The sequence below is a fragment of the Dioscorea cayenensis genome, chromosome 2, assembly GCF_009730915.1.
Source record: "Dioscorea cayenensis subsp. rotundata cultivar TDr96_F1 chromosome 2, TDr96_F1_v2_PseudoChromosome.rev07_lg8_w22 25.fasta, whole genome shotgun sequence".
In the NCBI taxonomy this organism is placed as follows: Eukaryota; Viridiplantae; Streptophyta; class Magnoliopsida; order Dioscoreales; family Dioscoreaceae; genus Dioscorea; species Dioscorea cayenensis.
The window spans coordinates 7,981,123-8,003,776 of NC_052472.1; the positions used below are offsets into that span (position 1 = coordinate 7,981,123).

At 33.9% G+C, this 22,654-nt stretch overlaps 1 protein-coding gene across 3 annotated transcripts; it reads right to left on the minus strand.

Annotated features, from left to right (window-relative positions):
- Positions 1 to 7,247: 7,247 nt before the first annotated feature.
- On the minus strand, positions 7,248 to 20,750 carry LOC120269975 (translation initiation factor IF-2). Of its 3 annotated transcripts, XM_039276980.1 has the most exons (9): positions 20,631 to 20,717; positions 20,339 to 20,389; positions 16,041 to 16,090; positions 15,282 to 15,369; positions 13,556 to 13,625; positions 11,470 to 11,795; positions 9,592 to 10,629; positions 9,115 to 9,264; positions 7,248 to 7,980 (listed from the first exon to the last, which is right to left on the minus strand). In XM_039276980.1, exons 6-9 carry the CDS (start codon positions 11,602 to 11,604, stop codon positions 7,546 to 7,548), a joined length of 1,758 nt encoding a protein of 585 aa, XP_039132914.1. In that variant the 5' UTR covers positions 11,605 to 11,795; positions 13,556 to 13,625; positions 15,282 to 15,369; positions 16,041 to 16,090; positions 20,339 to 20,389; positions 20,631 to 20,717; the 3' UTR covers positions 7,248 to 7,545. The 3 variants fall into 3 exon arrangements, with proteins under 3 accessions (XP_039132914.1, XP_039132907.1, XP_039132923.1); XM_039276973.1 differs by lacking the exon at positions 20,339 to 20,389 and having other exon boundaries at positions 20,631 to 20,750; XM_039276989.1 differs by lacking the exons at positions 20,339 to 20,389; positions 20,631 to 20,717 and adding an exon at positions 17,383 to 17,459.
- Positions 20,751 to 22,654: the final 1,904 nt, after the last annotated feature.

Consider the following 22,654-nt stretch of genomic DNA (forward strand, 5'->3'; position numbering starts at 1 on the left):
GAAGCACTCTGGGCATTTTGTTTTGGTATAATTCTCTAAATAGTCCCTCTATTTTTTCAAACTTACTCTTTCAGTCTCTCACTTAAAATTGTAACTTTTTACGTCCCTCTACTATATTTAAATGAGCTATATTAGTCCCCCTTTTTAATGGTTTAGGGTTTAGGGGGACTGACATAGCTAAAATTAAAATTGTAGAGGGACCAAAAGGTTATAGTTCAAAGTAAAAGGAACTAAAAAAGTAAGTTTGAAAAAATTGAGGGACTGTTTAGAAAATTATACCTTTTGTTTTTTGATGAAATGTTTATATATACGTATGTGTGTATACTTGCCTACACCTTTAACCTTGTGTTAACCAGCTAATTATATTAAATATTAGTTTAGCAACCCATAAGTATGCATGATTATGCACATATGCAAACCTTTACACTTTCAAACTGTCACCTTGCATGCCTATTTTATAAAGCTGGTGGAATTGTTTCTACAACGTTTGATTGTTAATTAGTTTCTTCCCAAGTCCATTTATAGGAGTTTTAAACTAATTTTATTTCTAGTTAATGCCTGTACTCACTCATGTATAAGTATTCTTTTTATGCAGTGGTCTTGGAACTAAGTTTGGATTTAGACTAATACCATGTGAGTAATCCATCTAAAATCTCCGTATTTTGAAATTATAAATTTTTCACCAATTATAAGTATGGTTTAATTCATTATTTCAATTATTTTTCAATTTCCTATTTATTTGCATAATCATGTGGTAAAACAATTATTTTATTATCAAATATGTTTTCAAGCTTTATATTTTAGTTATTCATTCTTTTACTCCTTCCAGTCAGTCGTTTATGACTTGATAATTATTATTTAATCATCTTTTAAATTATTTTGTTTGACTATCCATTTGTTTATAATTTATATTTATTGTTTAACTATGTTTTACTGGTGTATTTATATCTATTTTTTTAATTCAAGGTTTTGAATTTCCTAAAAGTGGATCATGCCATTTTCTATCTTACTACATGAAGAAATTATTTTGACATATGAATTTTTATATTCTTTGCTTATGTAGAAAATTTGAAAAACTTGTGAATGCTTCTTACTCGAGCTCTGAGATTTTGTTTGGTTTTGATTTCTCATCTCCAAATGAACTACAATCAACCCTGTCAATAGGGGTTAAATATTGACCTTGTCGATAAGAATTTCTAGGAAAATTAAAACTACAGTTTTGCACAGGTCCGTTGGTGAAATAATATATAGCAGCCTCTAATACTCAGTCTCTAGTCATCGAGGGTAAATAAATTACCTCTGTTATTCTAGCTCGGGTTACCAAAAGTAAACAAATGACCTCTGACATCTATAGTGAATTTAGAGTCATATTCTATTACTCAGGCATCTATTACCTTCTGTTATACATTCAAATTCTGATTTTTCCCCAATTGCAAGATTTACAGATTATTGATTACACTATATATATCAGATCTGAACTTTTTGTTTTCAAATTTTTGGATTACTTACCGGCTAGTGAGCTCATAAAGTAGTTTCAAATCTTTTTCAAATTAGGAGTAGTAGACCCAGAGGATTGCTTAGCAAGCTGTCCGTAGTTATCTTTCCTTGGATTTATATCTTTAGTTGTACTTGTTATTCGGACTCTCAATCCTGTATTTTGGGTATTTCTGTAATTTAACTATTCCTGTACTTAAACTTATGTTGTATCCCTAAGTTTGAACTTGTATTTCTGTTTATTCTATTAATTTGTTACTTCCTTCTAATTTTAGATAGATTATAAGGCTTTGCAGGCTTACTGGGTTCACCTCGTGGGATTGCGGTTTGTTGTCTATGCATCAAGTTCCGCTTAGCCGAGTTCAGGAGTGAAGCTCGATCTCCCCCCACCCCCCACACACACACACACACACACACACAACACACACACACACAAAAGAACCATATAGTGGTTGAAATTACATGATAACAAGGCAGTCCTATAAACAACCATCTCCTACAAGCATTGGTTCTCTCATTCGTATCAATTATAAAATAGCCATCATTACCCAAAACCTGATCTTTATCCTCTCTCCCCAAGACCATGTGCTATAAAACTAACTCAGTTGCTTAAACCTCTCTAATTTTTTTTTTTTACTATCTTTGGGCAATGTAGAGTTGTACATTTCTTTATGGCATCCATTTGTTTGGGATTCTCATCATGAGTTGCATCCTAATCGTATCATTCATGGTTACAATACCCTTTATTCTTACCTCAAGGATGCTGTTGTTAAAGAATTCACATAAGTTGCTTAAAAGCATGCCACACTTAAATTGTGCTTAGAAGTGTGATCTACTAACATGATGAGATTTTATGTTTTCTAAAACATATATGCTACATCAAATATTCCATTCATAACCTTCTTTGATTTAAATGTAGGAATGTAGCTTGCCTAACATAAGTCCAAAGTTGGTCCTTAAGATCTATTCCCTTTGTAGGATTTCCTAAAATTGGTATGAATGTGTTTGATGCAAAACTTATCCTCACTTTGGGTAAATAGTATTGTACATAGAAAACTTCATTATTACCATCTTGCATTTAGCTAATGACCCATCATCATTCATGCATTTTCCTTAATCTTTGTCATGGTTTCCTCTTCTTTTTGTACAAACTACTCTGTTTAGTTGTTTTAATTGTAGAAGCTGGAGTTGATCGAGAAACCCTGGAGACTGAGGAGCAACTTTCTTGAAGATACACAACCTGTCTGTGGTCTGCGAGAAGTACATGTGGTCTGTAAAGCTATCTGGGGCTCAGCTTTTATCTCTGGCTATAAAAAGGGACTAAAAAAGGGGTTTTAGGGTAAGAAAGGTAGGGAGAAAAAGGCTGGCGGCTGGAGAAGAAGAAAAGGAAGTTATGAGGACTTTGAAAGAGGCTAGAGAAGGAGAGAAAAATCTGGGAAATTGAAGAACAGATCCTTGTAGACGCCATAGGGAGTCCTCTCAACCTTGTTGTACTACATCTTGCAAAACATTTACTCTTCCTATTTTCCTTTGTAATTGAGACAATGTGTGTAAGACCTTTCTTAAGGTTTGGGATTAGCCCAAAGTAGTATTTGTTTGATGTGTTGATACTTTTTGTATGGATCTTTTGTGCTTAAAGGTAAATTTCTTGAGTTGATTTCTAATTCAAGTTACACAGCTTGTGATTGTGAAAGCATTACTTGCTTATCTTAGAGATCTAGGTTAACTGAAAGGGTAACCTGGGCCTTAGAGCCTCTTAAATCACCCTGAATCTACTGAAAGGTAATTCTTGAGGGTTTATCACTTAATCACTGTTCTTATTAGCGTTTTGAAGTGTTCATCTACCACAAAAGTAGGAGATAGCCTTTTTAAAGACTAACTTGTTATCTCTTGAAAGAGAGTGACAAGTAGCTTAGGATTAATGCCCTCCTAAAGATCTACCCAAATCCAGTCTAGATCCAATATATCATCCATTTACACTTTGTGGTGAGTTCCCAAACCTAAGTTTATCTAAATCTAAATCCTGATCCACAGCCCTGCATTCCTGTAATCTTGATTGTGTTTTATTTCCTGCTACTTGTTGTTTCTACTTTCCACTCTTTTAACCGTCTAGATAACTCACTGTTGCAATAGATTGGTAATCATATTTGGTCCTCGTTGGATCGATACTTTATTACTACTTAGCAAAGCCGTGCGCTTGAAGTTGTGCAACAAATAGTTGTTAGATCGAGGTATAAGACCTTATGTTTTTATTTGTTTCACAAACCACCAACTAGCAAGCAGGTAGAAAACATTTTCACAAAAAAAAAAGCAATGAGCAGAGTTTTTATAATAAAACTATAAAGCATTTAAACATAGGTCAAAGGCATTTACCTTTTTTCCTGTTACTCATGAAGGCCCAATGATAACTATTTGTTATCCCCAAATCTCCTGGAAGTAACTCCAAAATCTAAATCCAATTTTCATGGTTCTCTTTGCTCACCACAGCCCAAACCACAAGGTAGATGCAATCATTTGCATTTATACCAACATCTAATAGTAGTTGTCCTCCATAAGGCCCTTAAGGAAGCATACATCATTGATATAATGTTCATGCATCCTACCAAGAATCTAGCCATAAGGGGTGCTAACATACATCTCTTCGAAGATACCTTCATTGCATTTGAACATCATGATTGATCCAGAATGGGTTTTCATCAATTCAAGTTTGTAGTCATACATACAATATGGTCATCTGAGCTTCCTCATCATCAGCCAACATCCTTATTCCTAGTCACAAGCACAAATAGAAAAGCAGTTAACAGCGCATTATACTTTCATGTCATAACTATTACATCAACCATAGTTATTAAACTCAGACAGGCCCGACGGTCGAACCTGTTAAGATGCTTAAAACGGTCCAGATCTCTAATTAAATTGTTTATGCAATCAACCCGATTTGACCCTGTCAAACCCAGGGAACCGGCCGAGTTTCTATAACCCGGCAGGGTCAATTTTTTTTTAAATGACATTTTCATCCTTTGATTTTTATTTTTATTTTTTTAATAAGCTGAAGGGTATATATGTAATTTTTTCAAGTTTGAGTTTTTTTTTCTCTTTTCTACTACTTCCAAATAAGGGATTAACAATTGTTTTTTCCCCATCAAATTATTTATTTGATAACTAATAATTCGTAAATATTATTATATATCATTATATAATTAAAAATAATTTATAATTTTAAAAATAATATTTTAAAAAATTTCTATTAACCCAGCGTCGATCTAAATGACTAGACGGTTGAACCAATTAACCCAAGACCCAGAGCCTCCACCTGGTCAATGGCTGGTTTGGGTTTGATAACTATGACATCAATTATGAAGGAATAAAAGTCAAATAGAAAACTTACCTTACTGCAATGCACTTAACCCTCCAAGCTATCAACCTACTGATGTTAGCCTCTTAGTTAGTCTTCACAACCTTAATAATTCCACTTATCTTCCATGAGGGTTCTAATTTGAACTACTCCATGTGGTTCTCTGTTGCACACTTTGCATTGACATGTCTAACGTTGTGTTCTCTAATGCATTCATGCTTCAATATACCTAATTTAATTTGGATTGTACTCTTGTCCTTCACCATAGGTGCATCCCATAGATAAAAAAGATGAGCTTTCTTACGAAATGCTTTGCATCGTTTCTTATTGTTAGGTTTGAAATTCATCACATATCTATTATTAATCTTAGAATTTCTAACCGCTTCCATGAACTAAGCAAAACTCTTGAACTTCATCACAGTCTTAAATTCAGGATTCCTCATTAAAGTTTACATGCATAAGCAACAGTGGACCTTATTAATACAACATATGCAGAATCTTCCTCCTGCTCACATCCTACACCTTTGATTTCTCCTATCACAGCAATCTTAGGCATAAGAGCAACATAATTGCTCATTAGTTCAGCCTCCTCATCACTATAGAAGCTGTACTCTAGGTCATGCAACTCACTTTCTTTATCCTCATTTTACTCACCTTGATTCCCAAGAATAATGCCTTCAAAGTTAGCTTCCTCCTCCGCTTAGCTTCTTCTCCATCTTCTACACACTCTTCAACACCAACATCTCCTTGCCCTATAGCCACACCCTCATCACTAGCACCACCACTGCGAGGCCCAACACTCCTAACAGAGCTAACTGCTACATTACTACAACTAGCACTAACATCTGCCTTGCTCCCCCTAGCATGCATATATATAACCCTAGCGTAGTCTATATATGAAACCATTAATAAGGCATTTGAATCTTTTTTAATTTCCACTAACCCATTATGATTATTGTTAAGATCCAACAACCAAAAGGTGCAACCGTCCACATTTATTCTCAGCTGTTTAGCCATGTTATTAATTTCTACTAGTGACATTTTATCTACACAGCAGTAATCCACATATCTTTTTTTTCTATGAACATTACCAATCATATGTGTAGTCGAATTGTGAAAAATTCAAAGTAACGTATCAAGATACAAATGTAGAGAATCTAATCAATTATTGCACAATACTAAATTGGAAGAAATGAAATTATATAGATTAGGTGACAAAAATGAAATTACATATATAGGGTGCATTGTGTTATTTGAAATTATAATACTAAATTGAAAAAAAAAATGAAATTATATAGATTATTGTGTTATTGGAACAAATTACACAATAATGTAGTTGCTATATATGTGATAAGGATAAGTGCTTGTTGGTGATTTTCATGTAGTTGCTATATATGTGATGAGAATGAGTGCTTGTTGGTGATTTTCATGCTTAATCTCTTCTGGTAAACGGAAAAATGTGGTGTTCATTAGTGCAATTATAATCATGTGCCAGTTGCCACCAATGAGTTTGACCTGCAAACAGAAACCTAATTACAATCCTGATTTCTACAGCCTCAATTTCAAACAACATAATGCACCCTATGCTAGAAACCCAAACACAAATAAAAACCTTAACTTGGAATATTAGTCATTCAACCCTACTTACAGTAAGTTGGGGCTTTCTACTCTATGGTCTTGATCTCCCAATCTTGTGCTACATTGTAGATCCCTACCCAAGCCCTCTCTGCAGTCGAATGAGGGTATTCAAAGTGTTAATTCCAACTCGGCCACACGCTCTCAGTCTCTCTATCACCGATGGATCACCCCACATTTCCTTTCTCGTACTTTTCTCACTCTCACAGACTCTAGAATGAAGGGGTTGAGAAAAGAGGAAGAGGGTTGTCAGGTGCTTACATAGCTTTTTATGTTACGTGATAAAGCCTCTAAAACTAGTGAAGAAAAAAGTCCATGTGGTAATTCCAACATCTACATCAACGATTCTTCACCGGATTCCCTTAGGTAGCCTTCCATTAAAAACCATATTGAAGCCCAAATTCCCTTGAGTAGCCTCCCGTTAAAATCATATTGGAGCAAAGTGACCAATGTGATAGAAATTAAAATTTAATACTTGAGAAATTAACATAATTTGATGACGTAACAGAATGCTTACCCATATATGTGTAAAGAAGCATATATTGCATCTAATCCTTGAAGCTCATAATCCTTATGGAAGGGGAAAAATCATAGTTACCAATAATAAAAAATAAAAAACAGCATTCCTAAATTTAAACAGAGCTTTCAAATCCATTATTCACTCAAACAGTCCAAGTTTAATTCACAAGTGAAAAACTTGCTAATGGCAATTCTCATCCTACTGCAAGAGTTTCTTCTGTACAAAGAAGATAAAGAAGACATATGAACAAAAACAACGACTACGCATATCAAAACCTTAAAAAGATACTTCACTGCAACTAACACAATGTATCCTTCGAGGCTATTTAAAGTTGTGTGACATGACATTTCCCTAATACAATGAGATGTACATGATAATAATCTTACAAAATGAATAAAGGGATCTACTTTCCCTTCACTGGATAACATCTCCAATTGATGTATAAAAATACATATATTGATGTATAAAATACTATAATCAAGAAGGTCAAAAATCATCTCCCAAAAAATGGTTGCAGAGTTTATGTGGAGACATCAACCTTTTAACACACAATCCTTACGGCACCGCTCTCCGATGACACAAATTTCGGCTTCCTCTTCACCTGCTCCAAACACTGGATAACATCTCCAATTTGGAAGTCATCACAATGCTCAATAACTAGTCCGCAATCATTACCCTTCCCAACAGCCTCGACATCCTGTTTTGCCCTCTTCAGTGAGACACAAGAGCCCTCAAAAACAACCTCACCGCTTCTAAGCAATCTCATCGTTGAGGATTTAGTAAAACGGCCATCCAGAACCTTGCAACCAGCAATTTTCACATCTGGACCCTTTGATTTGCTCCGTCCTTTGAGCTCAAAGATGTCGAGAATTTCACCCTCTCCAGCAACCTGAGTCTCGTATGTTCCTGGTGCCCGGTCCACAATCAGGTTGCCCATTTCTTCCAAAAGATGATAAATAACACGGTGCTGGCATATCTGATGAGGCAACGAAATAACAAAGTTAATATTGCATAACAAAGATCACACATGTATCCAGGAACATTTTTATTTTCAATACATTGAACAGGTATAAATAAAGTCAACTTCTGGAAAAGACTAGACATAGTCATTTGTAATCAGACTAAAAAAACAGAAATTCTTTGCAGATTAAATAAATTTCTATTAGTTAGTAGTACATATCAGTCTTTGGTGGTGCAAGCTAAACAGCACAAAGACGCCACACATCAACTGCCGCATGCAGACAAGATGTTTTGAGAAGCATCACATGAGAACAACCTATATCTTCAACGAAGACTTGGTTGGATTTGTTCTGTTGTACTTTGCAAAAATAAAAAAATAAAAAAAGAGAAATAAAAAGAAATTCTTCTCTGTTCTCTTCTCAAGCTTGCTTTGTAAGAGAACAAAACACAAATGTAGATGCTAAGAGAAAATTAGTGTCTTCCACAAAATGTCAACATGCTTTAAGAAAGAAACACATCCAAGGAGAAAAGGAAATTTATAAATAACAAATTTAAATTAGAAAAGGAAATTTATAAATAACAAATTTAAATTTAAATTTAAATTTTAAAACAAGAGGTATAATTTATTCTGATTCCTTAGCCACATCAGTACTTGGGTTTCACTTCATAATCATTCAGTTTTGCAATATAACCTTATACGTCAACAATTCTCACTACAGTTTCAACAAATTCCATCAAAGCAGAACAATGGACATGTACACAAACACCAACCAATATGCCTGAAAACTTTTGATTTCATAATAGATCCAGAGTCCTGCTTGATGATTAATTTCTCTCAGCATCACAATCAAGCTCATTAATCTGGCTCAGAAAGTAGCATCAAAATCATTGAGCATCAATCATCACATTGATAACTGAAACAGATATCATTATTTTTTAAACCATTGATAAAATAGGTTGTTCATCAGTAAGACCTAGTTAATTTAAGAATTTAGAACCCCAGGGTGTTTTCCGCACTAAAAGCCCAAAATGAGAACTCCGATGAGAGTTTAGAGCTTTTGACAATTTCCGAGAGGCTTAACATTTAAATTTGATCAGTGGCTTTCTTTATTTATGAATAATAAATATTAGGACAGAGCCAGGACAATACCTTTATGTTGGCTTTGTTCGCTGCCAATGTAATGGTGCTAGGTGGACTGCGTATATTGAAGCCAACTATGCAGGCACCACAAGCTTGGGCTAAATCCACATCAGATTGAGAAATGGGACCAACACCAACATGAACGATATTTACATGTACCTACCAAGGCAAGTGAAGCATATTAATTACAGATAAAAAATGATTAACAATATGCAGTCATTACAAAGGAGTATTTTTCTTTCTGCTAATGCTACCAATTAGCCAATTCTATCAAACTCTTTTTAGTGAATGACAGGCCAAGAAAGGCCCCATCTGAATCAATAATTATTAAATGAGAAAGGACTTCTCGTTATTTGGAAGCTTTCTACCACTTAAAACGATGCAATTCAAAAACTTCAACAAGAGAAATTGCAAATGAAGTATTACAATCATAATTCTTTTCCCAGTCAAGAACCACACAATGTTTCGAACATAATGAGAATATACCTGTGAGCTATTTAAACTCCTCAATGCATCTGTTACTGCTTGAACAGTACCTTGTACATCAGCTTGAACAATAATAGGCAATTCTACCCTTTCAAATTCCTCTTCTGAAGTATCTGGACTTTCTGCTCTCTCTTCACTGGCTTTATGAAGTCTATCTTTCTCCAATTTCTTCTTCCTACCATTACTGAGCATCCTTGCCCTTTCCTCTGAATCCACAACCACAACATCATCCCCAGCCATAGGAAGACCTTTTAGTCCTTCAATCTCAACAGGTATTGCAGGTCCTGCTGATTCAATAACCTTACCCACCATATTTCTAATGGCCCTTATTCTTCCCCATTCAGCTCCAACAACAATGTGCTGTCCAGATAGCAACGTTCCAGATTTGACAATTGCTGTGGCCAAAGGCCCACGGCCCCTGTCAAGCCTTGCTTCAACTACATAGGCTTGAGCAGTCCCATCAACTCTGGCCTTTAGATCCATCATTTCAGCCTGAAGAAGTAAAGCCTCTTCCAACCTGTCTAATCCAGATTTCTTTATTGCAGACACTTCGACAACCTGGACATCACCACCCAAATCCTCCAACAATAGTCCTTCTGAGCCAAGCTGAATCCGAACCCTCTCAGGATCAGCACCTGGCTTATCACATTTGTTAATAGCAACCACAATTGGAACATTTGCTACCTTAGCATGATTCATAGCTTCCAGAGTTTGTGGCATCACACCATCATCTGCTGCTACCACTAGAACAACAATATCAGTAACAGCAGCACCTCTTGCTCGCATGGCACTGAATGCTGCATGCCCTGGTGTGTCTAGGAATGTTAAAGAAGCCCCCGATGACATGCCTACAACAAATGCACCAAGATGCTGGGTGATTCCTCCAGCTTCCTTAGCAGCAACAGATGTCTGGCGTAGTGCATCTAAAAGGGAAGTTTTACCATGATCAACATGGCCCATGACTGTCACAACAGCTGGCCGTGTTTTAAGCTGAGCACCTTCATCAGAATGAAGTCTTCTAACATTGAACCCTACTTCCTGTAATGAAAGGATGACGAGATAGCTCAATGGCAATTCCTCACATGTAAATGAAAGATCAAACTACATAAAGAAGAATGCTCTACATTATAGAATTGGAAGTTATTTTTGTAAAAGTAGTTTTGTTTTCAAGCAATAAGAATGTAAAAATTGTAAATTTGGAGTGATAACTTCATCTATACCAAAGATATTGTTTGCATCTCGAAGGGAATCCTCTTCTTATTTCATTAATATCATCAATTATTGAATAATAATAGTGTGAACATTATAAGCCCTCAAAAATTCAGCCACAACAGATCTAATTTGAGCTGGGTCCAATTTAGTTAGGTTCATGAGACCTGTTTCACTGAATTTAGTGCAATGACTCAAAAAATGAGGAAAATGGGCCCAAACGAATTTGGTTCTCCACTTTAAGTTTGAATTAGAGGGGAACTGATTTTCAAATCAATTATTTTCTAATCAAGATGCATTGAAAGCTTGCAAGAATGTAGCCTCAATCAAATCATGTCACCTCTCAATTTGAAGACTTGTCACAAAATTAAATGTTTTTTCGCACAAAAATTTTAACTTTCTAAATCTTATGAAATTCAAGATAGGAAGTAAAAACAAAAATGCTAAATCAAAACCATGCCTTCAAAATACCAAATAATTCACAAATTTGGGGGAGATTTAACAATAACTAGGTCATAATTAATTAAAACTGTGTAACAAGCCCGATGATGATTATCCTATCAGAACCAAGATATGCATTTATCAGTGCAAAACATTAGAGTTTGCAAACAGGCCAAATTTGAAAAGCATATTTTGTCCAGATTCAAGCGCAAGGCAAAAGGTGTGTACCATTGCAACCAATTCAGCAACATCAATGCTAATGGGGTCAAACTCTGAATCAACCTTTTCACCAACATTCAAAACTATCTCTTGCAGAGAACCAATGGTAACACCTGTCTGCTTAGCAAGCTCAAGGATGGTCATCCCTTCAAATATATCAATTGTTTTATCTGGAGAGGATTTTGCCGTCACATTTTGCTTGGGAGGTACATAAGGTGCTTCAACAGGTGCTTGGCCCCTATTTTCTTTCCGCACTCTTTTCAACTTTCTTGGGTGCTCTTAAGCCAGGCGCTGCTTCCCACCTCGCGAGAAGATCCAGACTAGCATGAAAATACCTATGAAATATAAGCAAATTAGAAGCATTCAAAGAAATCCAACAGGAATTCCAATGAAGGCAGGATAAATAAATATTGTAAAACATGATTATATCAAAGAATTAGAATATATTTATCACAATGTTTTCATTGTCATATAAGCTAATATATCATGTTTTAATATTATTTCCAAGATCATAGCACTAGCAAAATAGGATGGTACACCTTTTTATCTTCAGTGGCAGATAAATAGAATCTATTCCACTGCTACCAGATTCCCAGAAAAGCATAAAATTTGAAGAAGATCATTCAGCATAGATGAACCACCAAGAATCAAGAATACATGAGGAAAAACAAATAATTATGATTACCTTCTAACTACACAATAAAATACATTGCAATATGATGACTTTATTACCATCTCCTCCACATTTGGGAATCTACTTAGCAAATTCAGGACTCTAATATTGAATAGGTCAGAAAGTTCTCCAATAAGAGATAGAACTATCCAAAATCAGTCACACAACCTCTATACAAACATTAGCAAACTTACCAAAAGTAATCCCCAACTTCAGTTTTAACTGAGAAAGCAACTTTTCCAGATATTGTTACTCACTCAATGCCTATATATGGATGAGGCAAAACCAAAAGAAGGAATAGCATGTAATGGCCAGAAAAGTAGGAACATATATACATATATATATATATGTGTATATATATATATATATATATTTTTTTTATATATGCATATAATCAAGAATGTATACATCTCATATGCAAGTGCCATTGGAGTGCACCAGGAGGTAAAATTCACCCGCATTAATAAAACTTTAGGCAGAAAAAACACCCACTTTAGTAGGGCCATAAAAGCAAATATCACAATAACAAATACATCAACCAATGGCAATAGAAAAGTTGAAGGCAAGGAAGCTATGAATCTTTCTCATTAACAAGCTACCAACTAAGCAAATCATTTGAATAAGTTATGTTTTCACTTCTATTCTCCAACTGATCTAATACCCAGATAAAGAAAATGTTCAACAAAAATTGGGAAAAAAAGGGTCTAACAAATGAAAGCAAATACGTCTAACAAAAGAAATTCTAATATTTGTTTTTCTGTTGCATCCATCCAAGTGCAAAAATATTGGTGAGTCTACTCTTAGATCTAGACAATATAACCTAGCACTGTTCAACATCCCTATCAATGTAAGTTTAATTCAGAGTATTATCTATGTCAAAGTGCCTTTAAATGACAACCAGAAAATTCAAAAACACTAACAGAGGGTTTAATCAATTTCAACAAGCATAAGATACCCCATTATATTTACTCTAACATATTTTTTGCGAAATGAAGGTTAGCAAATTAGATCACCTAGTATCATAATGTCGGTCAAAAAAAAAAAAAGTATATAATATTAAATAAGTCATGAGATGCGGTTTGTCTTAACAAGATAGCATATGTGCATCATGCGAAGCACATCACTGTAGAACTTTAAATGTTGATCATTCATAATATCTGAGCCATTATCAAGATATGCAAGTCTAGCAATCTAAGGGATAATCAACCAGAAATCCCTCAAAATATATTTGGAAAGAGGACTAAATTCCAGAATGCACCCTTATATGCTCTGAAAAGACAAATGTAGGAGCTCTACGAAGTACGAACTAAATAAAACACAAGCATACTGAAAGAATTAAGACGCAAACAGTATATCTGACAAGGGTCTTAAACTGAACCAAGAATACAGAGTAGAAGCGATTCGTTGAACACCAAGTGTCACCTAAAAGTGCAGAGGTTACTCAAGACTCTTCCGCCAGCAACTTCTTTGAATGCAGCAGCAGTAGAAAAATCTGCAATATATTGAAAACAAATAGAATCTGGTAAAAACAAGCAATTAAAACCGAATTATTGATGTCTACTAGATTGTACTCACACACGAATGCACTTGCGCACACACAAAAACAAAAGGATATCATTAAAAAAATGATATCTTTAAATCGCAAAGACCTAAGGCAATTATTCAATAAAATGATAGTCAACATGTTTCCCATTTCTTCTTGAAAAACAATTGGGGTATATCTTTGCAAAATTAGACTCAGTTTCATGTTTAGCATTTCTGCCAAGCTCTCTAACTGAGGATACAACCTGAAACAAAAAAGTTGAGTTACATATTAAGAGAAAATTTGATTTGTTAGAGAAAGAGTCGCACGTAAATAAGATTTCTTTATCAGGCGTCAATATGAATAATCAAGTACTCAATACAATCACTCACACATGAATTATTTTTCTAAGAGCACATGGAAGGATTTCCTATCCAATTCAAAAAAAATTTCAAGTCAAATAGTAATGTCGATTCAAAATATCAAAAACTTGACCAATCAAACAAAAATTCAGAAAAGAAAATGTTTTTTTATTATTATAATAATTTTTGGTATCCTTTCCATCTGAAGAAAAAAGATTCCATTAAATTATCAAAATTGCCAGTGAATATTGATAAATTTTGCATGAGACTCACCCATTGTTTAGATTAATTACTTCTGCAAGTTCACCTAAAGAAGTCAGGAAGTGAACAAGTAAACCTAATTGAGGATTACATTTCTTCAAATTTCTATTTAACAATGCCTTGTGTATTGATGTTATATTATCACTTCTCGACATGATCTCAACTCCAATGAAAAATTTTTAAAATTCATATTTTACTAAAATACAGACTTGTTTGATACTATGATGTCCTCTGGTACTTTTTCCAATGATTTCTAAAGCAACCTAAAGGGTCAAAAGTGTAGTAGCGCCCAACTCATATCCAAAAGACAAGGATGTGGAATTACTAGGTAACAATGAACTAAATCTTATTAGTATAACAGCTAATGAAAAAAATGAGTTAGACAACTTTTAATAGTAAAATATTGTATGCCCTCATAAGGAAATCATCAAGATTCTCATGCACTATATGTAACAAGATATGTGGTAAAGCAAGTAAATAGGGCCATTTAATAAAATGACCCTCCTTTTTTTTTAATTAAACCAAATGGCCCTGAGGCCATTTTAATTGTCAAAATGGCCCTAGGACCATCACATCGGCGCTGAGTTAGCGCCCAGTCAGCGCTGACTGGGCTGCTGACGTGGCATTTTTAAATAAAAATAAGGGATTTAAATTAAAAAAACACACTTACATATTTTTAAAAAAATTATTTAAAAGTTTAATAAATTTAAAAAAAAATTGGTCAAAAAAACCCAAAAATAAGCCAACTTATTGATTAGAAAACAATTCAAGAGTTAAAATGAAAAAAATCAGGATTTTTTATTTAAAAATGCCACGTCAACAGCCCAATCAGCATATCACATCACCCATGTGGGTGATGTGATGGTCCTAGGGCCATTTTAACAATTTAAGATGGCCCTAGGGCCATTTGGTTTAATTAAAAAAAAAGGAGGGCCATTTTATTAAATGGCCCAAGTAAATAAAAAAACTTTAACCCAAATAAGCCCATTTGAAGTTGTGTTACCTGTCACCCTTTTCAGTGAATTGACAATTGACCGTGTCCCACCTTTATTTGAAGGGTGAAAACCTTCTAGAAGGCCCTTGCAGAGACACTGCAGGGAAAACCAAAAGAAAATTTTCAATTGTCATAAATATCCAAAACAAAAAAATTTATTATTACATTGAAAGCAAACTGAGCTTCATTGGCTCTAAAAGATTACACACTTAAATTAAAGTTCAATTATCAGATTAATTCTTAAATATAGGAAGTAATCCACAAACATATCATTCTAGAAAACAAGAAATAGTTGCAAAAGGGAAAAAAAGGGGGTTCAAACTTAATTCAATATGCAATAAAAATTGATAGATGGATATCGCATATGCTTGATACCAAAAGGAACAGTAACAGGAATCTCCCTCGTATGTATTTATCAGTAATTCCCTGGAAAATATCTCCAACTAACTAAAAACATGCAGCCTAGAGGACTAAGACCCTGAATCGCATCTTCTTCATTATTTTGCTTTTAAAAAGAGAAGTTAACATGGAAAACAGCTTCACTACGTTTCTACAATTATGCAAAATTATAAGCACTGATACGTTAAGTTATTTCTCAATTCAACCCTTACAGTAAAGAAATCTTTAGGGTGCACCACTGCAGCGTATACTTTGTTATATTTTTTCCCTGTTTTTCCAAATTTTCACTTTAGTCCTCTATTTAGTAAATATTGTATAAGCGCATAAATGCACATGGCTCATAGGCAAGCTTATAACAAGGACAATTACCTTATTCCTAATGCCTCTCCACACCATTAGAGCGCATTGACCTCTGCCACCTGATATGTAAAAAGCATAAGAAAAAAGTTAATATAAAATATGAAGGATGAGGTAAATGCACAAAAGGGCATACAGTTTAGTAAAATATTGTTACTGTGCACAAAAATTTTAAAAAAAAAATCACAATCAGTGAAGATCTAAAGAGGGTCTTTAAATAGTTTGTATTATGAATGCATCCATTCTTGAACTTAAAAATAATAATAATAAATAAATAAATAAATTTAGTATCCTTTTGTATCATCAATGAAATTCTAATTGAGTCAAAACCATGGGCCCTCCATATATATATCATCATGGATATATATGTATGTACTTCATTAATTATAAATCATTTTTCACCGTCAGACATGCCTTTATCTTCGTAACATATGCTCAATTTCTCTATTTAAATCATGCCTCTTATTCTTTCTCAAACTCAACCTTTCATATCAGCAGCATTCTCCCAAGCACATATAAAACCATTTGCAGTTCCCAGCAATTTGTTTCACAGACCAAATGTGCCAATATTACATGCAAAGTAACCACAATCTTTTAATAAATCATAATCACTACATCAATAAGAGGTCTCCTCCTCACATTAGTAATTAAATTCCAAGATGGCATATCCCCATGAATAGTAAAAAAGACCAGATATCTTTTAAAATGATGAGACAAACAAATTCCAAAAGCAAGTTAGATACTCTACCAAACGAATTTGTCAATATTGCTGAGTGTCTAAAGTCCTGAAGTGTCACATATCATGATGTCACTTCAAATATGAAGGATAGACCTTAAAATTAGTAATAAATTTAATAAGCTTGATAATTTAGAATGATGAGCTATAAAGAAGCAGTGAATTCATAGAACTACTAGAAAGATGAGAAGCCTTTAACAAGTGATGATACAAGAACATGACATAAAAAGAAAAAGGTAGAGTTGTTTCACAAGGGACTTGGACTACACTTGAAAAATTTTTAACTACATCAAGAAAATTTTTTATTTGTTAATATACTAAAATCTCAAATATAATTCGTATAAATTCTAGAAAAGTAGAAATTTGAAAATAAAATTCTGATAAGATAATAAAACATATAAACAAAAGATCCTACCCCTAAGAAAACATGCACTAGTTTCTATTCAAAAAGAAAACCAAAGGTAACATACGAAGACTGAAATTACAAAGCAATAGATATCACCCAAATCCCAACTACTCACAACAGTTACAAGCATTAAAGTTAAAAATAACAAAGATTGCTGAAAATATCAACTAAAGAAGTGAGAATTGATATTATAACTTGTAAGAAACACTCACAGAGTTTTCAGAAACTACTCAGAAATTGAAAGAGGGTAAGGATTCCAATTTCATCCTCTTAAATCACATGAAAATCACATAAAAATAAATCACAGATGATACAAAAATTCCATCCATAAACAGAAATCAACAAAAACTAAGCAAAGCTTGAAAAATACAAAAGAAAAAACAAAGATAACACAACTAAGATCATAAGGACAGCCAAAGAGAAGAAAAGGAAGATTTACAATACTGAACAATCAACAATGATGACCTCAAGGAAAGAATGGGAAAAGAAAGATGCGAACTTTCAGCACCCTTAACTGATAAGAAACTAACTAGGGTTTTAGATTATCTTCTTTAAACCCTCCAGTTCAGCTAGTAACCTCAAAGATTGTCAAATTTATTCTTCTCAATCTGACAAACCTAAGCTATTGTTTTGTGCTCAACAAACTAACCAATCTACAAAGGTTTCAAATCAAAATTTTCAAAAAAGAAAATGAAAAACATAATGTTTGATTCACGAGACTAGAATTGAAAAATCGAATCCCTTGCCGACGATGAGACCACTGAGTTGGCGGACGATGAAGAGTCTGTAAATTCTAGCCGTCGTTCTTTTTCGTTTTGGTTCACGATTGTGTTAGGACGCCACGCTGAAATCCCTCAAGCTACTACCGGGTCGGATTCTCCACCAGTTCCGGATCGGATAATGAATCCGAATCCGAAAGAGGAATTAGAGTGGGAATGAAAAAAACTTGGACATTAAAAAATTATTATTATTATTATTATTATTTTTGAACCTCCAAATTCTTCACGCTCCAAATCGGCACGGTGGCGACTCCAGAGAGTCCTAAAATGGAGGTGGAGCGTGGCGGCGAGGGTGAGACCGTTTGTGGCTTCGATAAGCCCTAAAACCAGAGTGAGGAATTCAATTGCCGATTACAAAAATAATAATAATAATAATAATAATAATAATAATAATAATAATTTTTTTTTAATGTTCAAATTTTTTTTAATCCCACTCTAATTCCTCTTTCGGATTCGGATTCATTATCGGATCCGGTGGAGAATCCGACCCGGTGGTAGCTTGAGGGATTTCAGCGTGGCATCCTAACACAATCGTGAACCAAAACGAAGAAGAATGACGGCTAGAATTTACAGACTCTTCATCGTCCGCCAACTCAGTGGTCTCATCGTCGGCAAGGGATTCGATTTTTCAATTCTAGTCTCGTGAATCAAACATTATGTTTTTCATTTTCTTTTTGAAAATTTTGATTTGAAACCTTTGTAGATTGGTTGGTTTGTTGAGCACAAAACAATAGCTTAGGTTTGTCAGATTGAGAAGAATAAATTTGATAATCTTTGAGGTTACTAGCTGAACTGGAGGGTTTAAAGAAGATAATCTAAAACCCTAGTTAGTTTCTTATCAGTTAAGGGTGCTGAAAGTTCGCATCTTTCTTTTCTCATTCTTTCCTTGAGGTCATCATTGTTGATTGTTCAGTATTGTAAATCTTCCTTTTCTTCTCTTTGGCTGTCCTTATGATCTTAGTTGTGTTATCTTTGATTTTTCTTTTGGATTTTTTAAGCTTTGCTTAGTTTTTGTTGATTTCTGTTTATGGATGGAATTTTTGTATCATGTGTGATTTTCATGTGATTTAAGAGGATGAAATTGAAATCCTTACCCTCTTTCAATTTCTAAGTAGTTTCTGAAAACTCTGCGAGCGTTTCTTACAAGTTATAATATCAATTCTCACTTCTTTAGTTGATATTTTCAGCAATCTTTGCTATTTTTAACTTCAATGTTTGTAACTGTTGTGAGTAGTTGGGATTTGGATGATATCTATTGTTTTGTAATTTCAGTCTTCGTATGTTACCTTTGGTTTTTTTTTTAATAGAAGCTAGTACATGTTTTCTTAGGGGTAGGATCTTTTGTTTATATATTTTATTATCTGATCAGAATTTTATTTTCAAATTTCTACTTTTCTAGAATTTATACGAATTATATTTGAGATTTTAGTAAATTAACAAATAAAAAATTTTCTTGATGCAGTTAAAAGTTTTTCAACTTTTAGTGATATACTTCGGTTAGTGCTAAAATGAGAATTTATACGATCATGAAAGTGTCGATTCCGCCAAGTTGGAATCTTCCTTTTAAATATGTGTGGATTCAAACAATCACGTGACTCTCAGATATTTTCTGCAATGTGGCTTGATACAAATAACTTCTTTTGATGGGGCACTTACACGCCATCGAAAGATTATACCCTTTCATACAAGGATTATGCATTAATCGGTTAACTAATTAATGATGTTTTAAGGTCTCACATCATGATATGTGACACTTCAGGACTTAAGAAGTTATTTCTTTTGATGGGTGACTCCTCGGATATTTCAAGGTCTATCCTTCATATTTGAAGTGACATCATGATATGTGACACTTCAGGACTTAAGACACTCAGCAATATTGACAAATTCGTTTGGTAGAGTAAAAGCAGATGACGGAGAAGATGGTAAGAAAATGAGCATTATAATAAAAGAGATAAGACTCCTCAGTTAATAGGGACCTTACACTGAATAGAGGTAGATTAGGTTAATTATCCGAGGAGTCTTATCTTTTTTGTTATAGCACTAAAAAAATGCTCATTTTAGCCCCATGACAAATAATATGGGCGAACATAGAACACTTTCATGACCAAGTGCCCAAAGTGAACAAATTTGTATAGTTCAAAAGGAAAACAAACAATTTGCTTAAACTCTAGGGCCAAAACAAACAATGACCAAGGGCTTAACCCTGCTTAAAATGATAGTCAGAATAATAAGTCAAATGGATCAACAATTTCACTGAAATTGTCTGCTTGATTAACAATAACAAAGAAAAATTGCTGAATTTAAGCAACAAAAAGATCATCACTTTAGGGATCAGCTTAGCCTTTAACGCATCGAAAAGAAGAAAGGCAACATTAACCGAAGTATATACCACTCATGCATATGCTTCAAAAATCAAACCCCAGAAACCATCAAACCTAATCTGTCAATCATTCATCACAAAACGAACAACACTACCAATAAATCAAAAAATCAGGAAGATATACTAGAAATCAACAAAATTTAAGGAAAAAATGGAGTAAAATGGCAACAGAGTGGAGATTCACATGGAATCAATAATACGGAAAAATTTGGGGAGAAGAAAATTCAAACCTATATAAATGGATAACAAGATAATGATGAACAATTCGAGAAAAAGATAAAGGAGAAATTGAGAAGATTACTTGGAGGAATGGAGAGAAGATCGGAAGGAGAACGACGCCGCCGCGAACGCAAGAGGTTTTGGAGCTTCGAGGGTTTCCAAGGGCTATGTTTGACCGCCTTATTTTATGTATTATAGCTTGGAGATCGGATGGTGTGGAGATGTTCGAATGAGAGACAATATCTAGACCGTTGGCTTTTCATCAAGTGGCTAAAGAAGTCAGATTTGTTGATCCAACGGATGATTTTTTTTATCATCAATCGGAAAAGATCATCTGCCATTCACTTTGTTGATAGTTCTTATCTCAAGACAAACTGATGAATGAGATTGTTTAAAAATAATATAGTAAAAAAATATTCGAATAAAAAAATAACAAAAAAATATATAAATTCAAAAATAATTAAAATAATCGTTTGATTCAGAAAAAAATAAATAAATAAATTCATAAAAAAATAAAAAAATAGATAAGTCCCAAAAATAAAAAGCCTTCTCAATCACCCTATTTCTTCAATTTTGGAATATTGATTCCGCCAAGTTGGAATCTTCCTTTTAAATATGTGTGGATTCAAACAATCACGAGACTTGGATATTTTTCTCGATATGGGCGTACTAATAACTTCGATGGGCGCACTGCATCAAGATTATACTTCTATGTAGGATGGGGGTGGGGCGGGGATCTCCGTTCAGCGCCCCTATGAGGGATTCCCCGAAACATCCCCGCGGGCGGGAGTGGTGAAATCCTCCCCGCCCAGGGCAGGGCGGGGGGGAATGGTCTCCCCTGATCAAAAAGAATATATTATATATTTTTTTAATATATTTATTAAAAGATTATTTCAACATTAACATAATATTATATATATATAATCAATAAATATTTATTTGTTAATATTTTTTTAGTTATTATTATGGAACTCACAATTATTTACATACAACTTATTAACTATTTAAATTTATATATTTCATTAAAACATATTTATTTAATAAAAATCTTAAATTATTCTAATAAAAATTATTATATAATATATCTACAAAAATTAAAAATTCAAACTTCTAATTTTCAAATTTCTAATATTCATAAAAACTAATTATTTATTTAATTTAAATGAATTGGATAATTAGGTAATTGTAATTTGTCTAGATTTTTTTTATTCAAATATCCATGTGTTGCTACATATAAGCATTATATTTTTTTATTTAAATATCCATTTTGATCTAGATTTTTTTCATCATACATTATATTTTTATTTTTCAATTGTATATAAGCATCTTTAGTATGTAGTAACATAAATCGCATTAGAAATATTATAGTTATTTATAGAAAAATTTTTATAATGTTTTGGGCGGGGATTCGTGGGGGATCCCCGCAGGGGAGTGAGTGGGAGGATTTTTTTCCCTCAGGGGAATTTTAACCGGGGAATCCCCGCCTGGATGCGGGGATGGGGACGGGGATCCCATTCCCCCCGCCCGTCCCGCCCCACCCCCATTCCTATTCATATGTGGCTTGATGCAAATAACTTCTTAAATCCTAAAGTGTCACATATCATGATGTCACTTCTTCTGCAATGTGGCTTGATACAAATAACTTCTTCATGATGTCACTTCAAGCAATATTGCCACAAAAGATTGGGCTTGATACAGATATTCTATTTGATGCATGTTTAAAGATTATCCCAATCAAAAAAATAAATAAAGAAATTAAAAAATAAAAATTAAACATATATTAAAAAAATATATTCCAAAATTAAAATTGGTTTAGAGATTTTTAATTTTATTTCACCAACAGGTCACTTGATGATTTCTTGACCCCTTTTTTCTTACATGGCTGCCGGAGAAGCTGAGTCAGCGACACCGTTATACGTCAATAGTCTTATGTGGCCTTTCCACATCACATGAAGTGCCACATGACACTCGATACCTTGCCACATCATTTTAAAGACGCCATGTCAACATCATCAATCTCGAGATGTAAGTGTAAAGCAATGAGGCTTCAGACAAGATCATCATATCCTTCTCGAGCAAGCTTCACCTCCATTCTTGTGAGACAGT

Bases quoted from the DNA above. Each gene is read 5' to 3' on its own strand.
- LOC120269975 (XM_039276973.1), bottom strand. From the start codon at position 11,604: ATGACCATCCTTGAGCTTGCTAAGCAGACAGGTGTTACCATTGGTTCT. The intron at 10,630-11,469 runs GTACACACCTTT...CTTTCATTACAG, and splicing joins TTGCTGAATTGGTTGCAATG to GAAGTAGGGTTCAATGTTAG. The intron at 9,265-9,591 runs GTATATTCTCAT...TTGCCTTGGTAG, and splicing joins GGAGTTTAAATAGCTCACAG to GTACATGTAAATATCGTTCA.